This window comes from Fusarium keratoplasticum, chromosome 13, assembly GCF_025433545.1.
Source record: "Fusarium keratoplasticum isolate Fu6.1 chromosome 13, whole genome shotgun sequence".
Taxonomy (NCBI): Eukaryota; Fungi; Ascomycota; class Sordariomycetes; order Hypocreales; family Nectriaceae; genus Fusarium; species Fusarium keratoplasticum.
This window is the reverse complement of record NC_070541.1, coordinates 564,750-589,712: the sequence shown is the minus strand read 5'-3', so window position 1 is coordinate 589,712 and position 24,963 is coordinate 564,750. Positions and strand designations below refer to the sequence as shown.

The window sequence follows — 24,963 nt, the reverse complement described above, 5'->3', positions numbered from 1 at the left end:
GCGTGTTTGAGGAAGCCCTCAGGCGCCAAAACCGGCACCGCTCCCGAGTCAACTTCTTCCTTGGAGATGAAACCCTTGACTCCGCCAAAATGATCGGCGTGGGAGTGCGTATAAATAATGGCCTTCACAGGCCTCGAGCCACGATGCTCTCGGTAGAGCGAAAGCGCGGCTGCCCCGGTCTCAGCCGACGTGAGAGGATCGATGATGGTGACGCCTTTGTCACCTTCGACGAAGGTAGTGTTGGAGAGGTCAAGGCCTCGTACCTGGTAGATGCCCTTGACAACTTTGAAAAGGCCGTGCAAGGCGCTCAGCCTTGACTGGCGCCACAGGCTCGGGTTGGCCGTGGTAGGCGACTCTTCCTTGAGGAACTTGTAGACATCGTTATTCCACACAACCCCACCATCTGCATCAGTGACGATGTTGGGTTCGCGGCGACCAACGAAGCCTCTTCTTGCCTCCTCAAAGTCTCGGGTGTCCTCAAAGGGGAGGCTGTTCCGTATCTCTTCCTGGTGCTTGATAATCGGCTCGGTCGCCAGCTTAGAAGAGGCCATATTTGGAGTTCCAGTTGCTCACATCAAAGCTGAAAGGATAAAATAGTCACGTAGTCGGCGGATGATTTTTCAATAAAATGATGTCTGTGTTGTCAGAGGCTTGTTCAAGTGGAACAGATTTTCAACCCAGGATGATGATATTTGAACCTCCATCCCCACACACTAGCTGACTACAAGTAGCCAAGCCCAACTGCGGGGGTGAACCTTCATACACGATGACGAGATCGTCTGCACCCTCCTTTGCTGCCCAGCTGTTGTGCAGGTGTGGCTCGCTTGGATGCCCAGTGACGTGAGACTTGCGGCGACCCTCCTGGAGGGAGAGCTAGTTACTGTATCAGCGTACAACTTGGAGCACAACGTTGCAAGTACATTTCCCAGGTACAATCCGTAAGTTTTTTTGTTTCATTATTATTAGGGATGCAATAATTCCAAGAAGCTATCAGCCGCGACAGCAAAAACACAGCCATTAATACATAGCGGTATTAAAGCCCAATACCGTAAAACATCATTCGATGTGTCGTTGCGAAGAGGTAGGCAGAGTAGAGAAGCTACCCGATGGTAGAAAATCCAGAAGGGTTGCAAGTCGATCCCTGTTGACATATGTTAGCGTGTACCTAGTAAAAGCTGCTAATCTAATACTGTGCCAATATACTCCCTATCACCGGCTATCCTTGATCCGCCATCATCGTTTCCGTGTTGATAAATCCGAGACTTGTGATTCTGGAGCCAAAAAAGGCAATACAGAGAGGGAGCGACCAAATATCCACATCACCTCGTGCTTGATACTTTCCAAGCTAATGTGTTCTTTATTATAGTTGAAGCCCGGCTCTTGAGGGATAACTGAGCCAGAAGACCGATACTTTCCAGAGTGTCACTGTCGCCCATGTCAACACCATCTCCGGGTCTCGACGGCCTGCAACATCTTGCGATGGCCTCAACATAATGTCAACTCTCGTCCATGTGTGTCGTCTGAGTTAGGATGGTGTTAACAACGGACTACGACAATTAAAGCAGGACTAACATTCTTTCGAGGAAAAAAGAACAATGATTTGCACTTGGACTCCTTCATCGCCAACCAAACGTCTCTTATTCAAATCGCTGGCCCGACTTACTATTTCTTCCCTGCTTTATAATCCCAAGTTGGTCTTGCATCTTGCTCATCTTAATCGCCTTCTTTATTCCCTTCGCCCTTAATCTTCTTTCTTGGCAGCTCACGCTCTTGGGAATGACCTGCCTGCGAACTACTTATCGATCTCTTATAGGACTTGCATTACTTCTCGTATCGATAGCGATATAAAAGAACCCTATCCTAGCCCAGTCACGGCGCTTCAATAGCAACCCCCCTCTTGCCCGGATCGGGTCGATGCCATTCGAGTTACTGTTCTCTTGCAAGCATACTGCCTTCTGCCTGCTCGCTGCTGCTGACCATTCTATTTGTTCTCATTGATTTCCTTCCACTGGACCTTATTGTGTTGCGTTCTGGCTCGACGACCTTGTTGTTCTCGCCCGGTGAGTACTGCTTCTATTAATGCCTTGGGAGCGCTTCGTTGACCGTCACTGTAGCTTCAATTTATTTGTCACCGTTTCTAGCTGTAGCTAGCTCTTTACACACTTAGATGTCAATGAATCTTGACTCAGCCTATAGCCTCGTCAAGCCTGCTGAGGTTAGAAAACTGCGACACTATACTTCAATATCCTCCTAGAGCTGTGGTACGACATTACTCAAGTCATGACAAGAGTAATAATGCTTTGGTTGGGGGTTGGGGGAGAAGATACCTACCCTATGGACTCGCGTACCGCCGATAAGTCTATCTAGCCTAAATCACCCAAACCTTTTCTCTCCAACTCCCAGTCCTGATTTCATTGCATGCTGTCTAGTTTAGTTCGGATCTGTCTTGCTGTTGTGTCCCGGACTGTCTGTCTTGAGGTGGCCGGACAGGTGGAGGATCGGGACTGTGACCTAGGCGGTACATTGAAGAGGGAAACATCCAATCAAGGTTTTCTGAGCTAGAGCCCCAGGTTTCATTGCTCTGGTTATGTTCTTCAAGAATATGACCCAAGGAGACCCACATGAAGGTGGTCAAGGTCCGTGACTGTCTGGGCAAGAAACTGACAAGACTGACTCTTAGGAAGCTATACTTAGGGATCAGGTTTCTTACGGATGGGTATAAGTTGAAGGTTGAATATTAAATGGGAGATCGAGGTCGAAACCATGACCTATGTCAGCTGGCTGAGCTGTCGGGGATGGGGATTGAGTGACGCCTGGTGACGTACCTGGAATTGTAGAGCTAGGTTCATCTTCCGTGGCTTGTTTATAGAAAAAGACTAGAAGATATTGCAGGGGGCTGACGAGGGTAGAGGACTTGGCGTCCAGATGTCGACTGGCGAAACTGCGTGGAGATCCATTGGCTCAGAAGCGTTTTCTGAAGTGCGGCTCTGAAGTATAGATAGCTGACCTGGCCACTACGACGGTGGGCTCTACGTTGTAGCAATCGCGGCACGTGGTCGATTGTAGTTGTAGATGCTTTGCTGGTCCAGCAGCTCTTCGTACTCTGCCTCCTCCTTCCCCAGAACACCCGTAGATCCGACAGATGGTAGAGATCGGGCGTGAGACATCAAGTGCCTGAGGTGATTAGTTAGTCATTTCGTCTATTCGCTTGCTTTACCTCTCCATATGCAGGCTCTGTTTGTCCTGGGAGGGAGTGGGCGCTGCAAGGAGCGCTTGGTTATGCCCAACAACCCTAGGCTCTCCTGAGTCAAAAGCATGCCTATAAAATCCATGAGAAATGGAATGGGATTGGAACAAGTAGCAACATTTCGTCATGTAGATCTCTTGAATAATGCTCGCATGAGTCAAAGACGGTCGCAATCGGTAACAATCTTGGATGGCTACCACGTTCCAGGGCCTCTGTCTAGACAAGCCCGGGGTGCAAACAAGCAATAGCCTTACATGACTTCAACAAGGACCACTGATTCCAAAGGGGCTTGTCTGTCGCGTCTGCAGGTTCGTTGAGCGGCTCAGAGTCAAGAGAATAAGTGTTCTCCGTCTTCCGCTGGAAGACAGGCTGCACGACCGTTGTGGCAGGCTGAACGATAAGCACCCACTCAATCCCTCTTGTAGGACCATAGACGGACTTGATCTTACGGACCAGTATAATGAAAAGCTCATTGACCTAGGCCGAGGTGACTGTGTTCTTTCTTGACTTTGATTGATATTTCTTGAGGTCCCCAAATGGGTATACTGCTTTGTGGCTTGCTAGGAATATACTGAATGCCCCCTGAAGGATATCAAGGAAGAATAACTTAAGGCTGATACAGACAAATCCTTTAACACACGATGCCAAATGCGGCGACCTCTCTCTCTATCTTGGAGAGTATTCAGCATCAGTATGGCACCAGCCAATTTATAAGAATTAGGGAACGAACAAAGGAAATTAAATAGCTATGTGCTTATGTATAGCTATTTAAGCTCATATCGTTAGGATTGAGACCCTTGGTGCCACAAGCTCGACGTGAAACCGGATATATGACCCCCTCCTTTACAGGTAGCGAGGTATTTTTTTATAAACGTCCTCACTCTTATTAATTAAAAGACGACTTTATTTATAAGAGTCCCAATATTTGTTATCTCAACTTCGACTATGTCCCCGTCCTTCAAGTTACGCTTGGGGTTCTGGAAATACCCAATCCCTGGTGGCGAACCCGTCATAATCACCGTGCCTGCTGGCAGAGTTGTTCCTGGGGCGCGGTTCAGTTCATGAGACAAGGGGAGGGATTTCTTGCACTTGAACTCACCTTGGGAAAGGAAGCTGACTAGGGTCTCCGGGCTGTGTATCAAGTCACAGAGACTATTCTGGAACACAGTGCCGTTCACCTTTGTGATGATCCTCTTGTCCCCCACGCTGCCGAATGTCTTCGCGTTCGTGAGGATCGGCCCCAGAGGCGCAAACCCGTCATAGGCTTTGCATCGGGTGAATTGGCCGCCGCCACGCTTCGGGTCTTGGTAAGATCGTGCAGTCAAGTCATTGCCGATGGTGTACCCGAGGATGTAGTCGGAGGCTTCTTCGACCTTGACATCTCGCGCATGACGCGACAACACGATACAAAGCTCTCCCTGTGGCAACAAACATTAGATTAATTAGAGGTCTGCCTTGCGGCGGTGGAAATAGACGATCCGTACCTCGTAGTCGAGAAAGCCGTTGGCCGCGATAGGAGGGATTGATACTTCCCCTGGTCCTGCTAAAGCCCTCCTCGGTTTGTACCACATAACGGGATCTAAAGGAACAGGGAGCTGTATATGAGGGGGGTCGGTAGATTAGTCAACCGTAGACTTGGGCGACAATAACACCGGCTCAGGTAGGTTGGCCTCACATTCGCTTCCTTTGCATGTTCCCTGTAGTTTGTCCCAATACAGATGATGTCTCCTTCAAACGGTAGTGGAGAGAGGATCTGTGTCACCAAGTCAGTGTCCTGCATGAACTCGATAATATGCTTCTCGTTGATTGCTGTCGGGTTTGCTTGAACTGTACCTTGACGACCTTGACAACCCTGCCATTTTGCTCAAGCAGATCTGCAAAAGAAGCATACCCCGTCACGGTTGAGTTTACTATCTCGGAGGCAGTTTGTGGAGCTTGCAGAGAAGCGAGGGAGGTCTGACCCTCGTCATCTAGAAACCGTATCAAATACTTCCAAGTAGACATTATCACAATGTGGAATATTTGCGCCGCAAGGAAATCCTAAACGATTGCTGGACTTGAATCAGATGTCCTGCCGACTTGGAATCTACGGTAGCTCTTCAAACAGAATCAAAGAGTGTTTGGATCATGGCCAGAAATATAGTTCTGCACGATCGCCTTAGTCTTTCTCTCTATCAACCCACCCGGAGCAACTTCAGATCGTTGGTAAGCAAACATTAATCCTGAGCTCGTCTCCTCCGTAGAGTTTCATCTAATGTGGAGAGAAGGGGGGACGGACCGGAGGGACTTGGTTGACCCACCAGGGGTTTCATTTATAAGTTCCTCCGGATCATCACGACTAGCCCAGAACGCATGTTAGCGCCGGAGGAACCTGGACTCCAGTGCGAGAGGGCCTAAGATATGCCTGATGACATGACTTTCTGGATAATCGCGAGTTGGGTATTGCAAAGGCAGGCAAGAACGCCGAATGCGATCATCTTGGAGTGTTCGTATGGAAATGGCCAATAGAGCTCATCACTATGCCAAAGCACCTCAGTCTAAGAGTTCTTCAATAGATTCTTAAAGTTCAACACAATTCTCTTGAAGTCGATACACTACATCCAGTCAAACGAGACCGGGCATGTCAAGCTGCCGTGGCCCTTGTCCCATCAGCGGTCATATCTGCAGGAAATTCAGGTCCCCATACAGATAGCGGCCCGACCTTGCTCCGCTTTGTGCCCGTCTTGATATTCACGAGATCGCCGTCCGCGTAGTGCTCTATGGTGAACCCACTGGGGTCTCTCCAGTAGTCGAATATCTGAGACCCCAAAATGTGTCTGCCCACACCCCAGACAGAGCAATAACCCTTGCTGGCCAGCCAGTCGTGACCCAGGAGCTGCGTGTCAAAGTCCTCCACCTCGTAGGATGTGTGATGCATGCGGTCATGCTCTCCCGGGGGTGCACGTGAGAGGAACAGAGAGTGATGGTCGGAGAAGCGCTCCCCCAAATCCAGATGCAAGAAGGTGATGACATCCAGCTCTCCGTTTTCTCCATCATACTGCACATCCGAAGGAACAAAGTTGAAATTGTCTGTATACCATATGACTTCCTTGGCCCAGTCTCCGACGATGAAGCCGTAGTGGCCCAGTTTATGGACCGTAGCAGGGCCATGGTGAAATCTCTGGAACTGGCCTGTAGGTGACGCTATTAGCTACTAACCTCTGGCCAGCTAACAACCGGGAACAAGACTCACCAAATCTTTTCTTAACAAGACTACCGTTGAAAGGGCCTTGGCTTTCGGCAAGCGCAGACGACGCAGACTCGTTGGGACTTCTCTCCTCTTGCCCATGCACGACATGAAAAAGAAACCCAGAGGGGCTCTTCAACGTTACTTGGCGGCCACCGCCTGGAAACGGAGACAGCTCTGAGACCACGGCACCGTCGAGAGCCGCGGCCTTATCGAAGTCGGCTTCTGTCTGAGCAACGAAGGCCGCACCACCGAAGGCCTGAGCTCCCGTGGATGATTTGCGAGCGACATAGCAGTAGGGATCCTTTCCGTAGCCACGGTAGAGGTTCACGTCCGTATCCTGGTAGGCTGGGATCAACCCAAAATCCTTGGCAAACTCGTCAAACTTTTCCAGATCCGGATGCTCAAAGTAGACGTGGGTAATTCGTTCGAGCTGGATCTTGGAAGGGTCGTTATTAATTTCAGGAAGCACGGCAGCCATGGCGTTGAGTTGGTTCATGGATGATGGAGGGTGGATCTTGGTACTTGTTATTGTGGGAGGATAACTTTGAGGAGGTGGCAGGTCGGGCGGCTCCAGATGAGGGGCGCCAACTACCACTTAAACGGTTCAGTTGAGAATGGTCTACGTTGGTCCAAGAGATATTGACTCAAAATGGTACAGTTACATAATTACGTGTCCGCCTTGGGTTAATTGACGACGCCGGAGGGATTTCTCGGACTATTGTGAAGATCTTCCGGCGGCATGTAACAGCGGAGGAACATTGCTCCCGCGTGATCGCTTGGCACCTAGCGGTGATGAAACATCTAGTTTGGTTTCAGTATGCCAGGACAGAGGCAGAAGTGGGAGCTTGGTTTGGTGCCAATATTTCCAGACTCTCGAGACTTAAAGGTGTCGTTCCCTTGAATATGGCTCTTGGGTGTTAAGAGTTTCGTCACACTACGTGCCTGATGACTCACGACATAACAAGAAAAGAGGCGTCAAGATCATTACAGTATCTATCAAACACAATGTCACTAATCGCCGGGGACAAGATCATCATCATCTTTACCGTCATTCTGGTCGGCTGGCTTGTCAGTCTCGTCCACACGACCTTGCGCCCTGGGCTTCGTAACATTCCCGGCCCTTGGGTGGCAAAGTTCACCCAAGCCTGGCGCATCGGACTCGTGTGGAAAGGTAATGCCCATGAGGAGTATAAATTGCTTCATGAGAAGTATGGCCCGATAGTTCGGACCGCGCCCAACGTGGTTGACATATCCGACCCGACCTCAATAGCAACCATCTATGGCATCAGCTCCAAGTTTCTCAAGGTATGCAAGACCCGACGGACGGCTGGCATGTGGAAGAAAAACTGACATCAGGCCCCGAGATAGTCGCCCTTTTATCAGACCTTGGCGGTCCTTTACCAGAACGAAGTGATGGACAGCATGTTCACAACCACCGATCCCCAAGAGCACAAGGCTCTCAAGCGACCCGTGGCCCAGAAGTTCTCAATGTCTTCGCTGCGGACGCTGGAATATCTTGTCGACCCCTGCAGCGACATATTCACAAAGGCCATGCTCGATTTGCAAGGACAAGTGGTTGATCTAGGTGAGTGGGCTCAGTGGTATGCCTTTGACGTAATTGGGGCCATCACATTCTCCCGACGTTTTGGGTTTATGGAAAATCGCAAGGACGTCAAGGATATCATCTCGGGCATCGAGTTGGGGCTCGCATATGCGGGAATCATTGGACAGGTGCCATGGCTGCACCGATATCTTCTGGGCAATCTCACCTTGAGAAGGATCCTCAACAGACTCGGGGCTCCAGATCCGATAGCCATAGCAACAGAGGCAAGTACAGAGATAGTTACCATGCGTAATGGATCAGCGACTGACAGATAGGGCGTGGTAGATGGTTTCAGATTGCATCAGAGAGTACGACTCGCAGCCATATTCGAGCGAACGAGCAGACTTCCTGGCCTACTTTCGGCAGGAACAAAAGTCGACGGGCCAGCAGATGAGCCAGCGAGACTTGATGAATCATTTAATGAACAATCTGTATGTCTGGAACCGAGACTGTTAGAAACGTTCTGACACTGGCCCACAGATTGGCAGGCAGCGATACCACGGGTATTTCCCTTAGATCTATCTTTTACTATCTGCTCCACGACAAGTCCGCATACAAGACCTTGCAGAACGAGATTGACGAGGCAGATAGGGCGGGCAAGCTCTCTCCCATCATCACCTTTTCTGAGAGTCTTGAACTTGAATATCTGTAAGCCTCTCTCTCCTGTATTCTCTAAGAGTGCTCTTTTTGACGACACCCATAGCCAAGCATGCATCAAGGAAGCTTTACGCATGCACCCTGCCGTGTCGTACCCCCCGAGAGAGTGGTCCCTCCAGACGGGGTCCGCTTGTGTGGGGAGTATCTGTCAGGGGGCACCATAGTCGGCGTCAACGCGGCCGTCATCCACCGCGACCGTGACATATTTGGGCAAGATGCAGATACTTTCCGGCCTGAGCGGTGGCTACACAGTAGCGAGGAACGCATCAAGTTGATGGACAGGCACAACCTGGCGGTAAGTGGCCGGATGGATGAATGGGTTGTTCTGACGGACAAGAAGGGGCTGACCGCAAGACATGTAGTTTGGTGCGGGCGCGCGGACGTGCATCGGCAAGAACATCTCCATCATGGAGATGTCCAAGTTCGTACCGCAGGTGTTGAGGCAGTTTGACCTGGAGTGGGCGTCGAGCGAGCCAGGGTGGAGGGTGAAGACGTATTGGTTTGCTAAGCAGACCGGGTTATTGGTGCGATTCCACCGGCGGGACAAGGTCTGTACGTAGGGAACTGCCGTCCAAGATGCCGATACCGTAAGGAGCAAGGCGTCCTCTGCAGCTCAATATCCAGCCTCGATGCCATTGGCGGGTCGGAACAGTCGGGCGACAAGCCTCGTTTGAAATTGCGGGGAGGCCCTCGCCATACAGGGATTCGCAAAGGTTAAGCTGTATCTCCTGGGGTGTCACAAGACTACAGCAGGGTCACTGGTTCCAGTATTAGAATATTAACTGATCTGGCAGTATATTATAGAAGATGAGGGTAAAATCTTGACTATGTGATACTTGCCACGGTAGTGAAATGCGCTGCCCCTTATTTGGTCCGATCCTTGAAGTGACCTCCCAGGATGAGCTTGGTTGTGTTACGGCTGTATTATTTCTGTTGAGTTGCTCCGAGGCCCCCGCCCCCTGGCCTTGTGCAGCCTTTTGACTAAGAATGGAGTCAAGGTACGTGGCGTTATACCTAATGGAGCCTTAACACAATCGACGAGATGAATTTAGCGGAACTCGGATTGCGGGGAAGCCCACCTCGTCCTGATGCATCCATCCACTTCATCCTCCACCTCTCACTGTTCTGTGCTGTCCATTCCTCTTCTCTGTATCCTCGTGTCTCTGTGCACAATCAGTTGAAAGCCTCGCTACGGACTTGATAGCACACTTGTCACGAGATATCATCATGCTCCCTCAAACTTCAGGCACTCCCTCTGCTCATTCTACCTCACCAAGACTGGACCCGACCGATGGCCAGCAAGAAACAGTCAAATTCCGGGTCTGTGATCATTGCAGAGTGTGCGTCACTTGTCCAATCGGCTGCTTGTTGTTGCTTTGGGCCATTTCTCGCTGACACGGCACGCCGAGCCGCAGAAAAAAGACAAAATGTAAGCTTCGAGCCCGTTACAAGTGTCGTCGTGTTCGTTTGCTGATTTCTGCCCAGGTGACATGGTCCGCCCGGCCTGTGGAAGCTGCCGGTCCCGCCATGCCATTTGCACCTACAGCAGGCGAAGAAGAAAACCTGGTATTCCTGGATACTCTGAGTGGGATTGTTCGGTATGACGGTAGCTGATCTTTGTCGCTTCGCAGGACCTCCCAAGGGCTGCCAGAAGGGGAGTAGATCCTTTTCCGATGCCAGTTCAACCGTTTCATCCGGGATTCGGACACGTGGAGGCGCTCCATCCTTGTCCTCATCACTTGCAGAGGAGCGTGGTAGGCATGACGAGGCCATCGCTAACTCAGTCTCCACCGCCAACTCGGCGGGATGGATGCTGATGGATCATGATGCCGTCGCAGAGTGGCCATGGCGCGACAATCTAGTCGGCGACATCTCGCCACACTACCCGCTAGGCCAATCCTTTCCCAAAGACTGCTCAGGACTCAGTCCCGAGCTTGAAGCATATTTGTGTGTGACCCGGCTTCTGTCGCAGTTGAAGCGCTCAAAAGTTGTCTGACACTCCTGGGCTTAGGTTAGATCTGTATTTTACACACCTCCAGCCGATTTATCCCTTATTCCGCCATTCTTATCCTTGCTTGTTAAGCCGCAAAATCCCGGATCTTTCACCCCGCCTCAAAATGGCCATCTATGCCGTCTCGGCTCGGTTTGCCAGCCCGGAGGTCCTAGGAGGCCCGGCGTCGTCCAAACGATTTGCTCAGCTCGCCATGAACCTTAATAAAGGCACTGACCTCACCATGGATGAACTCAAGGCATCTCTCCTGCTCTATGTTTACGAAATGTCCGAGTCTTTGAGGTGGGACACGGTGGCGGAAATCGCGAGGATCACCCGCATGGCAGAACTCTACTATGCTTTACACTTCGATAGCAGACCCAGCGAGTCGAGCAAGACCAGCACCTTCGACGACTGGATGCACTTGCAGAGCCAAGAAAGTGACATCAGCTCAGGTCCTGATGCCGAAGAATGGAACAGCGTATGGTGGTGCATCTACTCGCTTGACACGAGCTGCAGTGCTGTTACGTAGGCACAACCCAGGGATCCGATCCCGCCGTATTCAAGACTTCTATGCTAAGTCCGAAGGCAACAGGTCATTCTCCAATACCATTACCGACAACCTACAAGCAAAGATGGCACTGCCGGCAATGTCGGTTTCCGAGTTCACGAATCCATCGCTTTTTGACCAAGAATCATCTGAAGATGGGTCGCAGTTTATCAAGTCTGCGGCCGGCGCGAAGCACTGGGAGACCATGAGCATGATATTCTCCAAGGCTTCGTGCCGCAATCGGAACCTATATTTCGGTGCATGTTCACTAATGCGAGCAGTTACCGACCTCCGATCTCTAACGATACGGAGCCGTGGCCGTGACATACAGAAGCGGCTAAACGAGCTCGAGAGCGACTGCACGGCAACGTCTTTTGCACTCCCTCCGTGGTTTTTCAATGCAACACGTAACTTGGGCATTGGCGAGACAGACGAGGAACATCAGCGTCGGCTGGATGCGCTTCTTGTTTGGTCAGGGTGAGTCAAGCTGTTGTCCGCCTGCACACATAACCAGTACTCATTTTAACAGGGCAAACGTTTTGCTGTCCATCTGTGCAGCAAAGATCAGCCACAGTGCTTGCTCGGAGCTTCAGGAGCTCCAAGTCCTATGGCTCACAATCCTATCCAAGGCGAACGAGATGGTCCTGATAATCCAGAACTGGAAGCCTGGCTATTTCAAAGCCATAGATCCCATGTGCTCATATCTGATACTGCTCGCCGCATCCGTCCTCGCATTCGATGGCGAGCTCGGAGCTACAAACGCGTCGATGCCATCTCAGTCAAGTGAGCATCTCGACCTTCTCCAGTTATTCCTGGATAAGATGGGAAATAACTGGCCCATAGGTGAGTGACAGTGGTCGCAAACATTGCCAACTTTTGACGACTAACTTACGGATTCTGCTGCAGCATGCCGTCTTTCAAGTACGTCATATTCAAACACATCCATAAAAGAACTTGAAACATTAATTTGGCTATGAACAGATACCTTGAAGTCGTTGCGGGCCAAGTTGTCGGGGCGGAAGCCGGTACACGAAGACGCCCTCAATTACCTCATCCACCTCACCAGCCCCCTCAACGGAACCCTCATGTGTTCTGCCGAGAATGGCGTCGATACACAATCGCAGCTCACAGAGGAAGCCTCATCATTCTGCTTCCCAGCCGTCAGTGCCTTGGATGTCCCAGGGGAATTGACCACGCATTCCAATGGAGAGTTGCCAGATAATGTTGACCCCCAACTTCAAAACTATCAGTGGCTCGACGAGTTTGATCTTGCAAGCTTGGACGATGTTACTGCGGGAATGGATCCGCAGTTATGTTTACAGCAACTTTGAGTAAGGTACTGGTTTGGCTCTCAACACATCGTAGTCCACCCATACCGTATGAACTAATCATTATCGAACGATCCTTGCCCCTAAATAGGGAGATTTGAGGCTAGACTCATGTGGATATGGATTGTCCAACTCTTTATTGAGGTAAAACTTATGTCCTGAGAGAATACCATGAATTGTTTCTCTTTCTAGCAAACTATCTACTCCTTCACCGCTTGTGCCATCATCTTCAGAGCAGCGTGCAGTTGCAACTCCAGCTGCTTCGGGTTTCTGGCTTGTGAAAAGACAATGAAATCCGGACGGATCAGCGCATAGCGGGTCGCAGCTTGGAACCGATCCCGGAAAGCAGAAGGGTTGTAGTGCGGCATCAGTGGCTGGGCCATGGTCCTCACGGTGTCTTCCTCTGTGCCCAGAAAGAATCTGTTGGCCTTCAAGTACGACGGCAACTCGATACCATCGCTCGGAGTACCCTCGCATAGTTCAAGAATCTCCCTCGAGAGAAAGTACGGTGGCAGGTTTGCTTCATCCAGCGCTTCCTTGATGCCCGCCGCCTCCTTTTCGTCGGGGTGACGCAGGAGGAGAAGGGTAAGCACACCACTTCGCCCCCAGAAGACCTCATCAGATAGCTGGGTAAGGCCGCTGGTGGTCTTGAGGCACACCTGGGCCGTCCTGAAACCTCCCCCTTCCTCCTCCAAAAAGAGGCCACCGTCCACTCCACGGTGACCATCACTTTCGTCAAAGTTCAACCGCAGCAGTCTGTCCCGGACAGAGGGCAAGAGGTCCAACACTCCGCTGAGGACTTTGAGGAGGCCCACGAGGGAAGCAGACTTGCCAAGGAGTATGTTGCCGCTTCTCGCCGTGAGGATGCTGGAGACGTCCACTCCCTTGCGCCGCTCTCGTGACCATCCCTCGAGCAGCATGTCGCGATTCTCTGGCGTAGAGAAACACGAATGGGGGTCACAGAGGAGCGCGAGCCTCCATGACAAGCCCAGCGCGTCCCGTATGCCGCTCGCTATCCCCTGGGCGCCGAAGGGGGGGAACACATGGGCCGCGTCACCGATGAGGGACACGTTGCCGTGAAACCACCGATTCACGACCTTTTGCGAGAAGCTGAACCCAAGTAGTAGCAATTAGCGAGGGCCAAATGAATGGAAGCGACAAGACGCAAAATACAGGGTATGAAATAGCATTAGGGCTTACTTGGCTGGCGCACAACGCAAGACTTCCACGCAGTCCCATGGAAAGGAGACCGGTTCGTCTAGTTTCATACCCTTGCGACTTTTTTTTGACTTATTAGCTAACTATCATCTCTGTGTGCGAGATAAATACCTGAACAGGTGCCCTGGAATGGTTATATGTGCCACCATCTGCTCTTTCAGATGCTCTTCAAGATCGTCGGGAATGTAATTTGGGGGCAGCTCGTATTCGAACCTAAAAACGTACGGTGAGAACTGCTAGATTCTCGTCAACAGCGCGTGGCTTTTAAACTAATACCTCCAGTATTTCTGCTGTCTCGGTCCGAATCGACCCGTTGCAATAGGCATCGTAGGGTGGGTGCAGAAACTAGTCAGACCATAGTCAGTTATCAAGCGCAGCCAAGGGAGGAGAAACGGCGAGGAATCCTCTAACTTACTGGAATCCCCCAGGCCAGAAGACATCCCACAGCTCTTCGGGTTGGTATCCGAGCTTCCACGGCGGAAATGAAGGGTGTGAAGTTGGTGTTGGGAGGGTGATGCGCAGGTTGGCTGCAATCCAAGTCGCGTTGTACTTGTATCTGGGACACTGTTAGGTCTTGGAACTGTCACTATCGCGGATATGAGGTTTGGAAGCCATCGTACAGTCCCGGAAGCTGCTGTATTCCTTTGGCCTCGAGATATCCCTTGCGGACGTATCCACGTTTGCCATCCGCGCCAACAAGATGCTTGCCGTGAATGTCTATCGTCTCGCCGTCTTCTCGTTGGTAGATCGCCTGGACGCCGCCATCCACTTCGCGAATCCCTGTCACGGTGCAGTTCAGCCTCAGCTCTGCGTACTCGGACGCCTGTATCGAGCGGCGAAATTCCTTCTCTGGAGCCGAGGTCAACGATTACGTAGCCCATCATCCAGGGGGCGGATGTCGCGTTCTCACCTAGCTCGGGCTGCAATAAGACAAACGCCGGCGGCAGTGCCTGCTCAAGCCAATCGCGTTCATGCTCGATGCTGGCAAAGGGCTTGGAGGTGAAAGTATTCTGGTGGAAGTGGATACCCGTCATGACTGCAGTCCCACAAACGACTTAGCAGGATGTCTGATGCGGCAAATGTACCAGATTTTGACTAACCCTGCCCCATCTCTTCCAATAGAGATCGGTTGACGCCGAGCAGGTTGGCGATGCGCAGGGAATCACCAGCCATGGCGATCGCTCGTGGGTCGGTACATATCTCATAGTTCTTCTCCAGCACGATAGACTTGTTTCCTTTAGTGTGACGCGACGTCAAAAGATAAAGAGTGAAACTTACTTTGATCTTGCGAGCGGCCAAAGCGATGGCCAGGGCGAGACCAGATGGGCCTGCGCCAACAATGATGACATCGGTATTCGCCATTTTAGATACTCTGATGATCAAAGCAAGCTGCCAAGGTTAGTCAAACTACCTGTGTCGTGCCCAGCGCCCGCCCACAGTTCCGTCTTGTATTGATCTTCAATGAGAGGCCGTCAGACACCGCACCACAACCCCTACTCTTGAATCACCGAGATTCATGGGTGATAATGGGCGGGATTCCTCCGAACGGAGAGACTAGTAGACTATGCGCCGGTCGTATGGGTGCCCCCGGAGGAACCTGGGATGCAATTTCCGCCAGATTCACTTGAGCAGCCCCGCACCGCCCGGAGGAACTCCCCTGTCTAGTGCCACCGTCAAGCCCAGGTGCCTCCGTTGATTGCCGAGGCATGGAATGGGATAGCGAAGCAGAGACTCTGTTAGCTATGTCAATGATCCAATCAACCAAAGTACTATGCTATAAGAGAGTGGGTATGAAACGTTGGAGATGGAGCAGTGGCCGGTTCACTTTGAAATTGCAAACACCTTGACCCTTTTCTTACGGATCTGGACTATCAACCAAGATGGCAACCTGGGCTCATCCAAGCCCCCAACTGACAAAGCTGGATGCCTTCAGAAGACATGTCAACCTGAAGTACGATCTGGCCCTCGCCGACTACGAGCAACTGCACACGTGGTCGGTGGGCAAGACCGAGTTATTCTACCGGGAGATCTGGGACTTCTGTGGCGTCGTGTACTCAGCGCCTCCCAGTCGAGTTGTCAGTGACGGCTCCAGCATGTGGCCGCGACCAGAATGGTACCCCGGAGCCCGGCTGAACTTCACCGAGAACGTGCTCGCCGTGGGCCTGGCAACGCATCCCGACAAGATCGCTGTGTCGGCGTGTCGCGAGGCGGGCACGCAGTGGAAGCATCTGACGTGGAAGCAGCTGGAGCGTGAGGTAGCTCGGTACGCGAGCGCACTGAAGATCGCCCACGTCAAGGCGATGGATCGTGTAGCAGGTATGAGAGCATCCTTGACTCATTTCTTCTGTGATATCTTGACGTCAGTCTCACTGACCTTTACTTAGCCGTCATGACAAACTCTCTAGAGGCGGTGCTAATTCTGCTCGCCTGTGCCAGCATCGGCGCCATCTTCTCTTCCACTTCGCCCGAGATGGGGGCGAATGGGATTATCGAGAGGTATCTCCAGTCTCAGCCAAAGGTCCTGTTCCTCGAGTCTCGTGTCCTCTACGGAGGCAAGTGGCGAGACCTCAGCCAGAAGCTGGCAACTGTCGTTAAAAAACTAAAGGATCAAGTTACTGGGCTCCAGCAGGTCGTCGTCAGCGGCCCAACTTGGGAAGATGACACTGTGTGAGTGCTGGCCTACTCCAGGAGCCCACAGCAGGTTGCTAATTAGAGTCAGAATCTCCCTCAACAAGTTCCTTGACGTCCGACTAGAGCCCCTGCAGTTCCTGCAGGTCCCGTTTGACCATCCCGTCTACATCTTGTATTCGTCAGTATCAACCAGGAAGCTCCTTGGCGACCCAAACAAGAGCTAACTGGTCAGCAGATCCGGGACCACTGGCCAGCCAAAGTGTACGAAGCAACGATTACTTTATCCGCTAAGCCATAGCACATATCTCTGAACTCTTGAGAGGGAGGCTTCTAACTAGCTGTGGCTTAGGTATCTGTCACTCCGGAGGTGGTGCGCTTCTCAAGCATAAGATGGATATGGCGTTGGCGATGGACCTTGGCATCGACTCGATCTACTATCAGTACACAAGTGTGAGTCGCCTGGCTTGTCTCTGACCGTGAGATCGCTGACAAGATCTCATAGACTGGATGGATGATGTGGAATGTGCTTGTGGGAGCCCTCAGCGTTGGTTGTAAGATCATTCTTTACGACGGGAGCCCGCTCCATCCGAGACCGTCTTATCAACTGAGATTTCTCGAAGAACAAGGGTAAGCTGTCTAATATGATGGATCATGGTTCACTCCTGTTACCAGAGGCTAACTGTGGTGTCGACGTCAGCGTCACGCATTGGGGCACGAGTCCAAAATTCCTCGGGATGCTCATGCGAGACCTCAGCGGTCCGTTACCGTCGCTGGCAGCCTTGCAGACAGTGCTCATATCTGGCTCGGCGCTCTCCCAGGAACTCTGTGACTGGTTCTACACAGTCTTTCCGAAAGAAGTCGGTCTCCATAATGGCTCGGGAGGGACGGACATGCTTGGAGGCAGTAAGTGGCCCTGACGTGAGTCGAAGCTGGGGGGTTGAATCAAGCTGATCAGTCTTTGATAGTTATTGGCGGCAATAATCTAATACAGATACATGCTAACGAACTTGCGGCTGCCGCTCTGGGCATGAAGGTAGAGATCTGGGACGAGAACGGCAACAATATCGATGGCTCCGGGCAGAAAGGGGAGTTGGTCATCACGAAACCGTTCCCGAGCATGCCGGTGACGTTCTGGGGGGAAGGAGGAGACGAAAAGTACCGAAATGCCTACTTTGATACCTTTCCTGACGTCTGGTGCCATGGAGACTTTGTCAGCAGGGATATCAAGACCAAGGGCTACCTGGTCCATGGTCGCAGCGACGGTGTCCTCAACCCTGGTGGTGAGAAGGCCTCCCCATGTTTATGTTTTGACGTGAGAAAACTGACCGTTTGCAAGGAGTTCGATTTGGCACTGCCGAAATATACGACGTGGTCAGCAGATTCACCGAGGTGGACGACAGTATCGCGGTAGGCCAGCGGCGACCCCAGGACCAAGAGGAGCAAGTTCTGCTATTCGTCAAGACTAGGAACGGCGCAACTTTCGACGAGGCGCTGGAGTCAAAGATCCGCGATGCCATAAAGACGTTGCTGAGCCCGAGGCATGTCCCAGCGCATATCCTTCACGTCAGGGACATTCCGTACACCATGAGCGGTAAGAAGGTCGAGAAGGCCGTGAAGAGCGTCGTGACAGGGGAGAGAGTGCAGAACGCTGGCGCGATAAGCAACGCGGAGTGTTTAAAGGAATACGAGAAGTATGCCGGCCTGCCAGCTACAACATGGGTCGCAAAGCTATAGAATTAGAGTTGTTACTTATTAGTGACCGTGACTCGCAAACCATTGCCTTTTTCCTTGAGGACTTCGATATATTTCTGCCAACCACTTCACAGGCACACTCGGCATATTGTATTTTGGCGTTGTCATGGCCATTTTCGCTATTGGTGGCGCCCAAAATTATACTGCAGGAAGCTCAAGTCGCGTCCCGGGATGGCAATTCTCCAACGTGTCAAGCATTGGTGAGCGTCCTAGTTCCATCAAGACGAATCAGATAGCGAAAGAGTGTGTGTGCAGTGCTACATTGACGTGTCGTGAACTCGTTTGTGACATCCATTGGCAAGGTTGGGTGTTGCGAGATGTTCAACATCGACGGCGCCTCGGACAGTAGCTCTAACGCATCACACGCTTCGATCTAACCAATCGGCAACTACCAAACAATCCGAGTCCGTCTGTCCTTTTGTGTGTATGCACGTCATCCAACCTGCGCTGGTTATTGTGTGGTATACTATTGGCACGGGTAGTTATGGTAGATTGGCAATCATACCACCTCGATTGGCCGTGATGACGAACCCCTGGCCTGGAGGGCGCGTCTTTAATTAAGGATCGCGGGGTCTCTGCCCGTTGGAGCTAGGTAGAGTGCCATTGTTGCTGACTAAAGATGATTTCCTCGCGAAAGATCGGAACGGAGTTGGCCGATGGCCTTGTTTAGAATGGCTGATCCGGCTTATTCTCGCGGCACCCAGTTCCAAGGAAGAGACTCCCTGCCAATGCCAATGTCACCTAAAGCACAACTCCTCACTCTTTTCTCATGCTTCAAGCATTATCCACCACGACTCCTGTGATGTGTCATTATAAGATGGAGGAAATCTCATTGAGCCGATGTGGCATCGCCTAGACGAGATCTGAGGTGCTTGGACAATTTGAAAAGTCCCGAGATTCGGTAGATGCAAGCAAGGAGTAGGGTAACATGAATGAATCAGCAGATGTCCTACACGGAGGGTACTCAAGGCAGTTGAGAAACCTGCCCATAACCCCACAAAGCCACGCCATTTACCTCCCTGCCTGTCAGGTCCTGTCACCAGACTCTGACGCTCATCGTACGAATCTCGCGACGACCAGATACGGCCCCCTTCCACGACTGAGGACCATGGCTTGTGGTCTGACTTGGAGCTACCTCACCACTACGGGACGGACCGGCCAAGACAAGCAAGAGATTGAAACGGCACAGAATAGGGATGCGTGCCAAATGATATAAGAGAATGCCCTATTCATCCTTTCCGGACTCTCATTCAGATCATCATCTCATTCACTCACCCACACTGCGAAACAATTGAGTCTCCTCCACTCATAGCAATATAAACACAACTACACCACAGCCTCCACAACCTCTAACCTTCATCATGACCACCAACTCGTTCGGCGGAGCTCTTCCTCCCTTCGATTTCCCGCCCCAGCCAGCCCCCGCTATCTCTCGCATGGCTCGCGTCTCAAAGGCTCTTCCTGTCGTGTTGGTCACTACCGCGATAGCTGGTAAGCCTTCTCATCTCAACCTCCACACACCTCAGACCCCATGATAACATTGTTCTCCAGCCATCGCCTTCAAGGCCACCCAGGAAGCACAAACGCCTCGCTCGCCCATTGCTGTCTCCATGGCATCTGGACGCGCTTCAGCAGCTCCGAGCTTGGTACCTCTAGGGCAAGGGGGCGTTGGCAAACAAAATATCGGCGTGACGACGAAGCCAAACAACTCGGGCACTTAAAAGTGCAGCGCAAAATCGATCATCAAACTGGGCACATGAACATGGAAGCGAGTTCGGGATCTTATTTGAATTTCCGAGTTGTAGGGCCGGCTCCTGTACATCTCATTTTAATCGTATAATAACTTTTGCGATCTCCTCTTGTGACTATGCTTAATAGTTCTGAATAATTGGCATCTGATTCGATCCATATCAAGAAGGGGCGCCATGGTACCAAAATTTCTCTCGGACATTGTTTGCATCGTGTATCCACGCTTTCTTAGCTTCTTGATCAGCGTAACCATGGTTGAGGTTTACCATTAAGGCCTTGCCAAGAACACTCAGAGACGATCCCAAGTGTAATCTCAACAATAGTTCAGGAAATCCATTTGTATGTTGCCTGATGAGTTCGTCAAAAGAGGTTGTTTGAAAGAGTTCAGTATCGATCACAAGAACCCTCAATGTCATGTTAGGTAAATCACTATAGTGCGATAATCAAATAGACGCTCTTCAGTGCACACATAAATAATGTATAGTACTGTTCTTGAAGAGTTTTCTAGCCTCGGTCAACTCCTTCATGTAACATCAGTGCGTGAAACCTGTTTACCCATCAAGTTTAGGGAATTGAGTCAATAGGAACAGTTTCATCACAACTAGTTTCTCATTTCTGATCTCATGATTAGAAACCATTCCTAAAAAGAATTACGGGCTGGTGAGTGACATGTGACGTAAGGAAAGGAACGATGAGCAGTTGACCCCTATCCGTTTTTCCTAGGACTCTTAGAAATGCCCCTATCCCTGCTTTGAGTCCTTTAACCACTTGGATTGAAAAAAATACGTGATTTTGCATAGGCTTAATGATGAGGCCTGATTCTTCCAAGTCTGTCTGTCTCCGTCCGCACCTCTTGTGGTTACAGTGGCTGAGTATGAATGTGGCTAAACTAAGGGCGCCACAAATGACGTCAACAGGATGCGAGACTACCCTATAGAGTTGAATCCCACAGTTGTAACATAGCAAAACAACTATAATTGGCTGTCAAATTAATCCAAAACTAGATACGTTGGTCCTATTCATTGGCTTGAACTCCCAAGATTTGATAAAGTTTTTGCTAGTGCCTTGGCTGGGAACAGGATTGGCTTATGGGACTTGCTCAACCAATTCAATGGTGCGTTTCGCGCGTGACAAATCGTCAAAAATATGCGTTCTTTCATGCAGGCCTGCGGGAGTTTCGACCCTTGTATTGCCTTCACAACACCTGGAAGTGGACCGGAAGCAGAGGGAATACACTAAGAACCCGCACGAAAGGAAGACATTCATTTGAAAGATGCTGATCTCGTCGGAATGCCACGAATTAGCGGAGACCGCCCGGACCACACCTCAGACTATCGGAGTACGGCCTCACAATCATCCGACACTAAAACCCGGACTGGTGATGTAATTGATTTCTTTTGGCGCATCCACGAGGCCATGTTTCATTCCTCAAAATGACATCAGCATCAACAAGACTGTTTCTGTTTGTGCTGGTGTGCCTCCTCTTCACTGGGCGCGCGTCCGCCTTTGGAGCTGGAGAGGTCGCTGGCGCTAGCGAATTCAATGGCTACGTGTGGCGGCACGGCGACATCGTAGAGGCACTTCGCTACATCCCGGCCAGTTTCGTCACGCATTATCGTTTCTCGACCCTCGAACGACGACAAATCTACTTTGGCAACTGGCTTCGCGACTTTTCTCAAATTATCGACACGACAGGCCTTGAAAATGTCCCCGAGCCGGTGCTTCGGGCCATTGTGAGCATCCTGGGCTTTCTCGAATTCGGCTTCGCCACCGACGAGTTTGAGGTGACGCGCGAACGGCTGGGATGTTACAAGCATGTGGAACACATTGACAATCCCAAGGGCTATCCAGAAAACGCAAAGGAGGTTGATGAGAGGCTGAGAGGGCCGTTGGATCAGCGGGAGCTGGAGTTTGACCCAAAGACCGGCATGAAGAATTATATTGCCAACTCAGGCAAGGGCTGGGACACCTCTGCCGACTACGTGACGATACAACTTCGCGAGTGCATCAGGCTGGGACGAGAAAAAGATGCAAAATCCAAGAAGGAGGCCTTTATCCACCTCGGTGCTGCGCTACACACACTCGAGGACTTCTCGGCGCACAGCAACTTCACCGAACTCTGTCTGCACGAGCTTGGGGAGGGTGACGTCTTTGCATTTGTTGGCGATGCATGCCGTGTCAAGGCACCAGGATGGAGAGGTCGAATGGTACCACCCATTGTGACTGGAACCTTTGGGATGCTTGATATCTTCCACAGTCTCCTAGGCGAGGCCGATGATATGGCCGTGCTACAATGCAAGGGATCACTACAGAACCTTGAAAATGTAAGAAAGCATGCCGCGGCGTTGTACATATGCTGACCGACCACAGGAGATGAATATCGGAGAAATCGCATTCCAGCATCTGTACGACTTGCTCAAAGCTGCCATTCAGGCATTGAGCAAATTGGCGGCCAATGCCACCATCAGTGACCCAATTCTAAAACAGCTGGAAACTGTTGGTGTGCTTTTCCAAAAGGCTGAGGAATCTGCCAAGGCAGACAAGGAAAGCCGGACTGCCGAGAGTAATCTCGACGCCGACCAACTCTGGCAGTCGATTGAGCCAATCTTCTACCTTCACGATCGCATCAAGAAATGGATACAAGAGCGCACTGAGCAACACGACGCCGAACCCCTTTCGGAAGAGTCAAGCACGCAACTGGGCAAATACACGGATCAGCTCGTCTTCAAGTACCTCTCCCTCATGATTGAGAGCTCCATCATGCAGTTGCGCAATGCTCTGAAGGCTGCTAAGGAACGGGTCGATGCAGAAGCTGCAAAGTCCACTTCGGCTGAGATATATGAAGACGGGGATGCGTCTGACCCTAGTCACTCGGACATCTCAAAAGATCACTTCAGCAACGTTCTCAACCAGCCAGCCGGCCTCGTGTCGACAGTCACCACCAATTGGACGACACAGCAAGTTGTCAAGTGTTGGGACGACCCTTTTAGAGACGAAGAAGAAGTCATTCGCCAGATTTTGACCATTTTGCATCACCCCGCCTTTCCCGGTCGAAAGAAGACGCCAATCCAAAAATACATGTTCAACGCCGTGGAGGAGTGGTGGCATCACAATACAGCCGAAGAAAAGACCAAGCTCCGGGGGATGTTGACAAAAGAGAGCGTCAGAGGCCGCCAACACGAGAATCATTCACTGACGCTGAAGGACCTGGAGGGGAAGAAGAAAGGCGTCGCTGTATTTCCTGGCTCGAGGCCTAAGCTCAGACAGAGGCCGGCGAAGCCGTCCCCGCTGACATGGGCTATCGTTGAAGCCAAAAGCGACGCGAAGTGGATGTTTGGCGCCGTCAAAAGAGGTGCGAGGGACCCTGTTGCAGCCGTTTCTTTCATCGTAGGTGGGTTATACATACTCTTTGCCCAGATCATTTTGGCCGTGCTTGGCGTCTTTGGCAAGTCAACTAAACCGTCGCGAGCATGAGGCAAGATCACCACACTCTTAGATAAACGCGATTTAGCATATAATCAATATGTCAAGGCTCTTCCTGGTTTATTCCAAGGTGCAGGGCTACATCCAATTCATGTCTCCGCTGATAAATAGGGACTTGATTTCACCACTGCGTTCTTCTTATCACTAACCGGTGTTGCGAGGAGTGGGAACTCTGGTGACGGTTCCTCGATCGGATGGACTTTTTGTCACCTTGATCTCGGCCAATTATCACTCATCATTGTTAGCTTTGCGCGCAATGAGCTCGTCTCGTGATCCTTTCGACAGACACGCCCTTAGCTATAGGTAGAAGTACCCTCATCACATAACCCGCTGAGCAACCTAAATTACTAGTACACCGACTCAAGGGCCCGGTGTGTGTAAAACGAAGGGCAACAAGATGCAACCTGCAGTTCACCGGTCGCTCCCCATGGACCGAGACTGATCAAATTCTAGACCCTCGCAGCTGGAGCGGCCAGTCGCTGGTTTCCGGCTATTCGGGGCTCTTTGATTGATGCCAAATGGCGCCATAGGCAAAAGAACCCGGCCCAATGGGCACGTTGACCATGTTGCCTGCCAAGCCTGGCTAGTGATTGCAGATCTCGATAACGGACCCCGGCGCCATATGGGATGGGGAGTTTCCCCCGGGCTGAGAACGTCCCATGGGTGGAGCCGGCGCCGGCTTAACCGGCACGCTAATCTTCAACTACCCGTTGGCTCAGACATTTGCCGTCCATCATATCGGAGATCAGGGTCCAATGAATCAAAGGATCTTTTGCAACGTCGTCGAGGGCTACATGAGGCTCACTGCTTTTTGTTTTGACGGTATCAGTACAACGTATTGGCCTAGAGCCATTTAACCCCAAGGAACATCTTCAGGGGTGGGATGGCTTGTGTGCCGATCTTCCGACTCTCTGGTTTATACGGAATTTTTGTATATGACCTAAATAGGAAGCTGTATTGTTGCTGCACTGTAATGGATATCACGACCGAACGACGACGAGGGTGCTGTGCTCACATGTTAATGACATGGGCGACTTGGCAGTGGTCCCATGGCATCTTTTCCACCAAGTGACTGTGTAGTAGCCAAGTCGTTATTCAAGCCAGCAAATCGACGGCAAGGTTGAAGAGCTCTTTCATCACAACTTGACATCTACCGCGATAGGTTTCGGCTTTCAGACAAAAGAATCCCAAGCAAATCGCTGCCATATTCCATGAGTCCAGAACTATAGGCTTGTCCAATCTTGCTGTTGGCACACTTGTATGGTTTGAAGTGTAGACTTATGTGATAGAGCTATGCTTTTAGAACACCTCCCTGAGAAATTAGGGCTATGATGATATGGACTGTTCCAGGCACTCATGATCCAGTTTTAGAGCTGGCCGCAAGATATTTTGGAGCCTAGACCTCTTGTAAACATTCTAATCCATTCAAGTTGGTTCGCTGAGAGAACGCGTTTGACTTCATCATACGAAAAGCCAACTGACCACCTACAACCATGAACGATGTGCCGGGGGGGGGGAGCTACGGT

At 51.1% G+C, this 24,963-nt stretch overlaps 8 protein-coding genes across 8 annotated transcripts; 5 read left to right on the top strand and 3 right to left on the bottom strand.

Annotated features, from left to right (window-relative positions):
* Window positions 1-4,210: 4,210 nt before the first annotated feature.
* On the bottom strand, window positions 4,211-4,818 carry NCS57_01454300 (FAA-hydrolase domain-containing protein; the record flags this gene model as incomplete). Its single annotated transcript, XM_053064144.1, has 4 exons — window positions 4,211-4,289; window positions 4,347-4,378; window positions 4,426-4,665; window positions 4,732-4,818. The coding sequence occupies 4 exons, from the start codon at window positions 4,816-4,818 to the stop codon at window positions 4,211-4,213; spliced, it is 438 nt and encodes a 145-aa protein (XP_052906427.1).
* Window positions 4,819-5,870: 1,052 nt separating this feature from the next.
* On the bottom strand, window positions 5,871-6,954 carry NCS57_01454200 (VOC domain-containing protein; the record flags this gene model as incomplete). The annotated part of the gene is made up of 2 exons (XM_053064143.1): window positions 5,871-6,418; window positions 6,480-6,954. The coding sequence occupies 2 exons, from the start codon at window positions 6,952-6,954 to the stop codon at window positions 5,871-5,873; spliced, it is 1,023 nt and encodes a 340-aa protein (XP_052906426.1).
* Window positions 6,955-7,481: 527 nt separating this feature from the next.
* Window positions 7,482-9,296, top strand: NCS57_01454100 (uncharacterized protein; the record flags this gene model as incomplete). The annotated part of the gene is made up of 6 exons (XM_053064142.1): window positions 7,482-7,781; window positions 7,845-8,303; window positions 8,365-8,510; window positions 8,560-8,727; window positions 8,788-9,031; window positions 9,099-9,296. 6 exons carry the CDS (start codon window positions 7,482-7,484, stop codon window positions 9,294-9,296), a joined length of 1,515 nt encoding a protein of 504 aa, XP_052906425.1.
* Window positions 9,297-9,963: 667 nt separating this feature from the next.
* On the top strand, window positions 9,964-12,607 carry NCS57_01454000 (Zn(2)-C6 fungal-type domain-containing protein; the record flags this gene model as incomplete). Its single annotated transcript, XM_053064141.1, has 9 exons — window positions 9,964-10,076; window positions 10,152-10,165; window positions 10,222-10,302; window positions 10,368-10,683; window positions 10,748-11,254; window positions 11,322-11,753; window positions 11,806-12,119; window positions 12,183-12,197; window positions 12,258-12,607. The coding sequence occupies 9 exons, from the start codon at window positions 9,964-9,966 to the stop codon at window positions 12,605-12,607; spliced, it is 2,142 nt and encodes a 713-aa protein (XP_052906424.1).
* A 197-nt stretch (window positions 12,608-12,804) lies between these two features.
* On the bottom strand, window positions 12,805-15,184 carry NCS57_01453900 (3-(3-hydroxy-phenyl)propionate/3-hydroxycinnamic acid hydroxylase; the record flags this gene model as incomplete). The annotated part of the gene is made up of 9 exons (XM_053064140.1): window positions 12,805-13,714; window positions 13,805-13,882; window positions 13,934-14,035; window positions 14,099-14,167; window positions 14,238-14,378; window positions 14,443-14,671; window positions 14,733-14,858; window positions 14,923-15,049; window positions 15,101-15,184. The coding sequence occupies 9 exons, from the start codon at window positions 15,182-15,184 to the stop codon at window positions 12,805-12,807; spliced, it is 1,866 nt and encodes a 621-aa protein (XP_052906423.1).
* A 518-nt stretch (window positions 15,185-15,702) lies between these two features.
* On the top strand, window positions 15,703-18,187 carry NCS57_01453800 (Acetoacetate-CoA ligase; the record flags this gene model as incomplete). Its single annotated transcript, XM_053064139.1, has 9 exons — window positions 15,703-16,138; window positions 16,207-16,489; window positions 16,542-16,631; window positions 16,689-16,714; window positions 16,803-16,903; window positions 16,956-17,080; window positions 17,151-17,356; window positions 17,419-17,733; window positions 17,790-18,187. The coding sequence occupies 9 exons, from the start codon at window positions 15,703-15,705 to the stop codon at window positions 18,185-18,187; spliced, it is 1,980 nt and encodes a 659-aa protein (XP_052906422.1).
* Window positions 18,188-19,566: 1,379 nt separating this feature from the next.
* Window positions 19,567-19,926, top strand: NCS57_01453700 (uncharacterized protein; the record flags this gene model as incomplete). Its single annotated transcript, XM_053064138.1, has 2 exons — window positions 19,567-19,696; window positions 19,757-19,926. The coding sequence occupies 2 exons, from the start codon at window positions 19,567-19,569 to the stop codon at window positions 19,924-19,926; spliced, it is 300 nt and encodes a 99-aa protein (XP_052906421.1).
* Window positions 19,927-21,387: 1,461 nt separating this feature from the next.
* NCS57_01453600 (uncharacterized protein) lies at window positions 21,388-23,428 on the top strand (the record flags this gene model as incomplete). Its single annotated transcript, XM_053064137.1, has 2 exons — window positions 21,388-22,278; window positions 22,325-23,428. 2 exons carry the CDS (start codon window positions 21,388-21,390, stop codon window positions 23,426-23,428), a joined length of 1,995 nt encoding a protein of 664 aa, XP_052906420.1.
* Window positions 23,429-24,963: the final 1,535 nt, after the last annotated feature.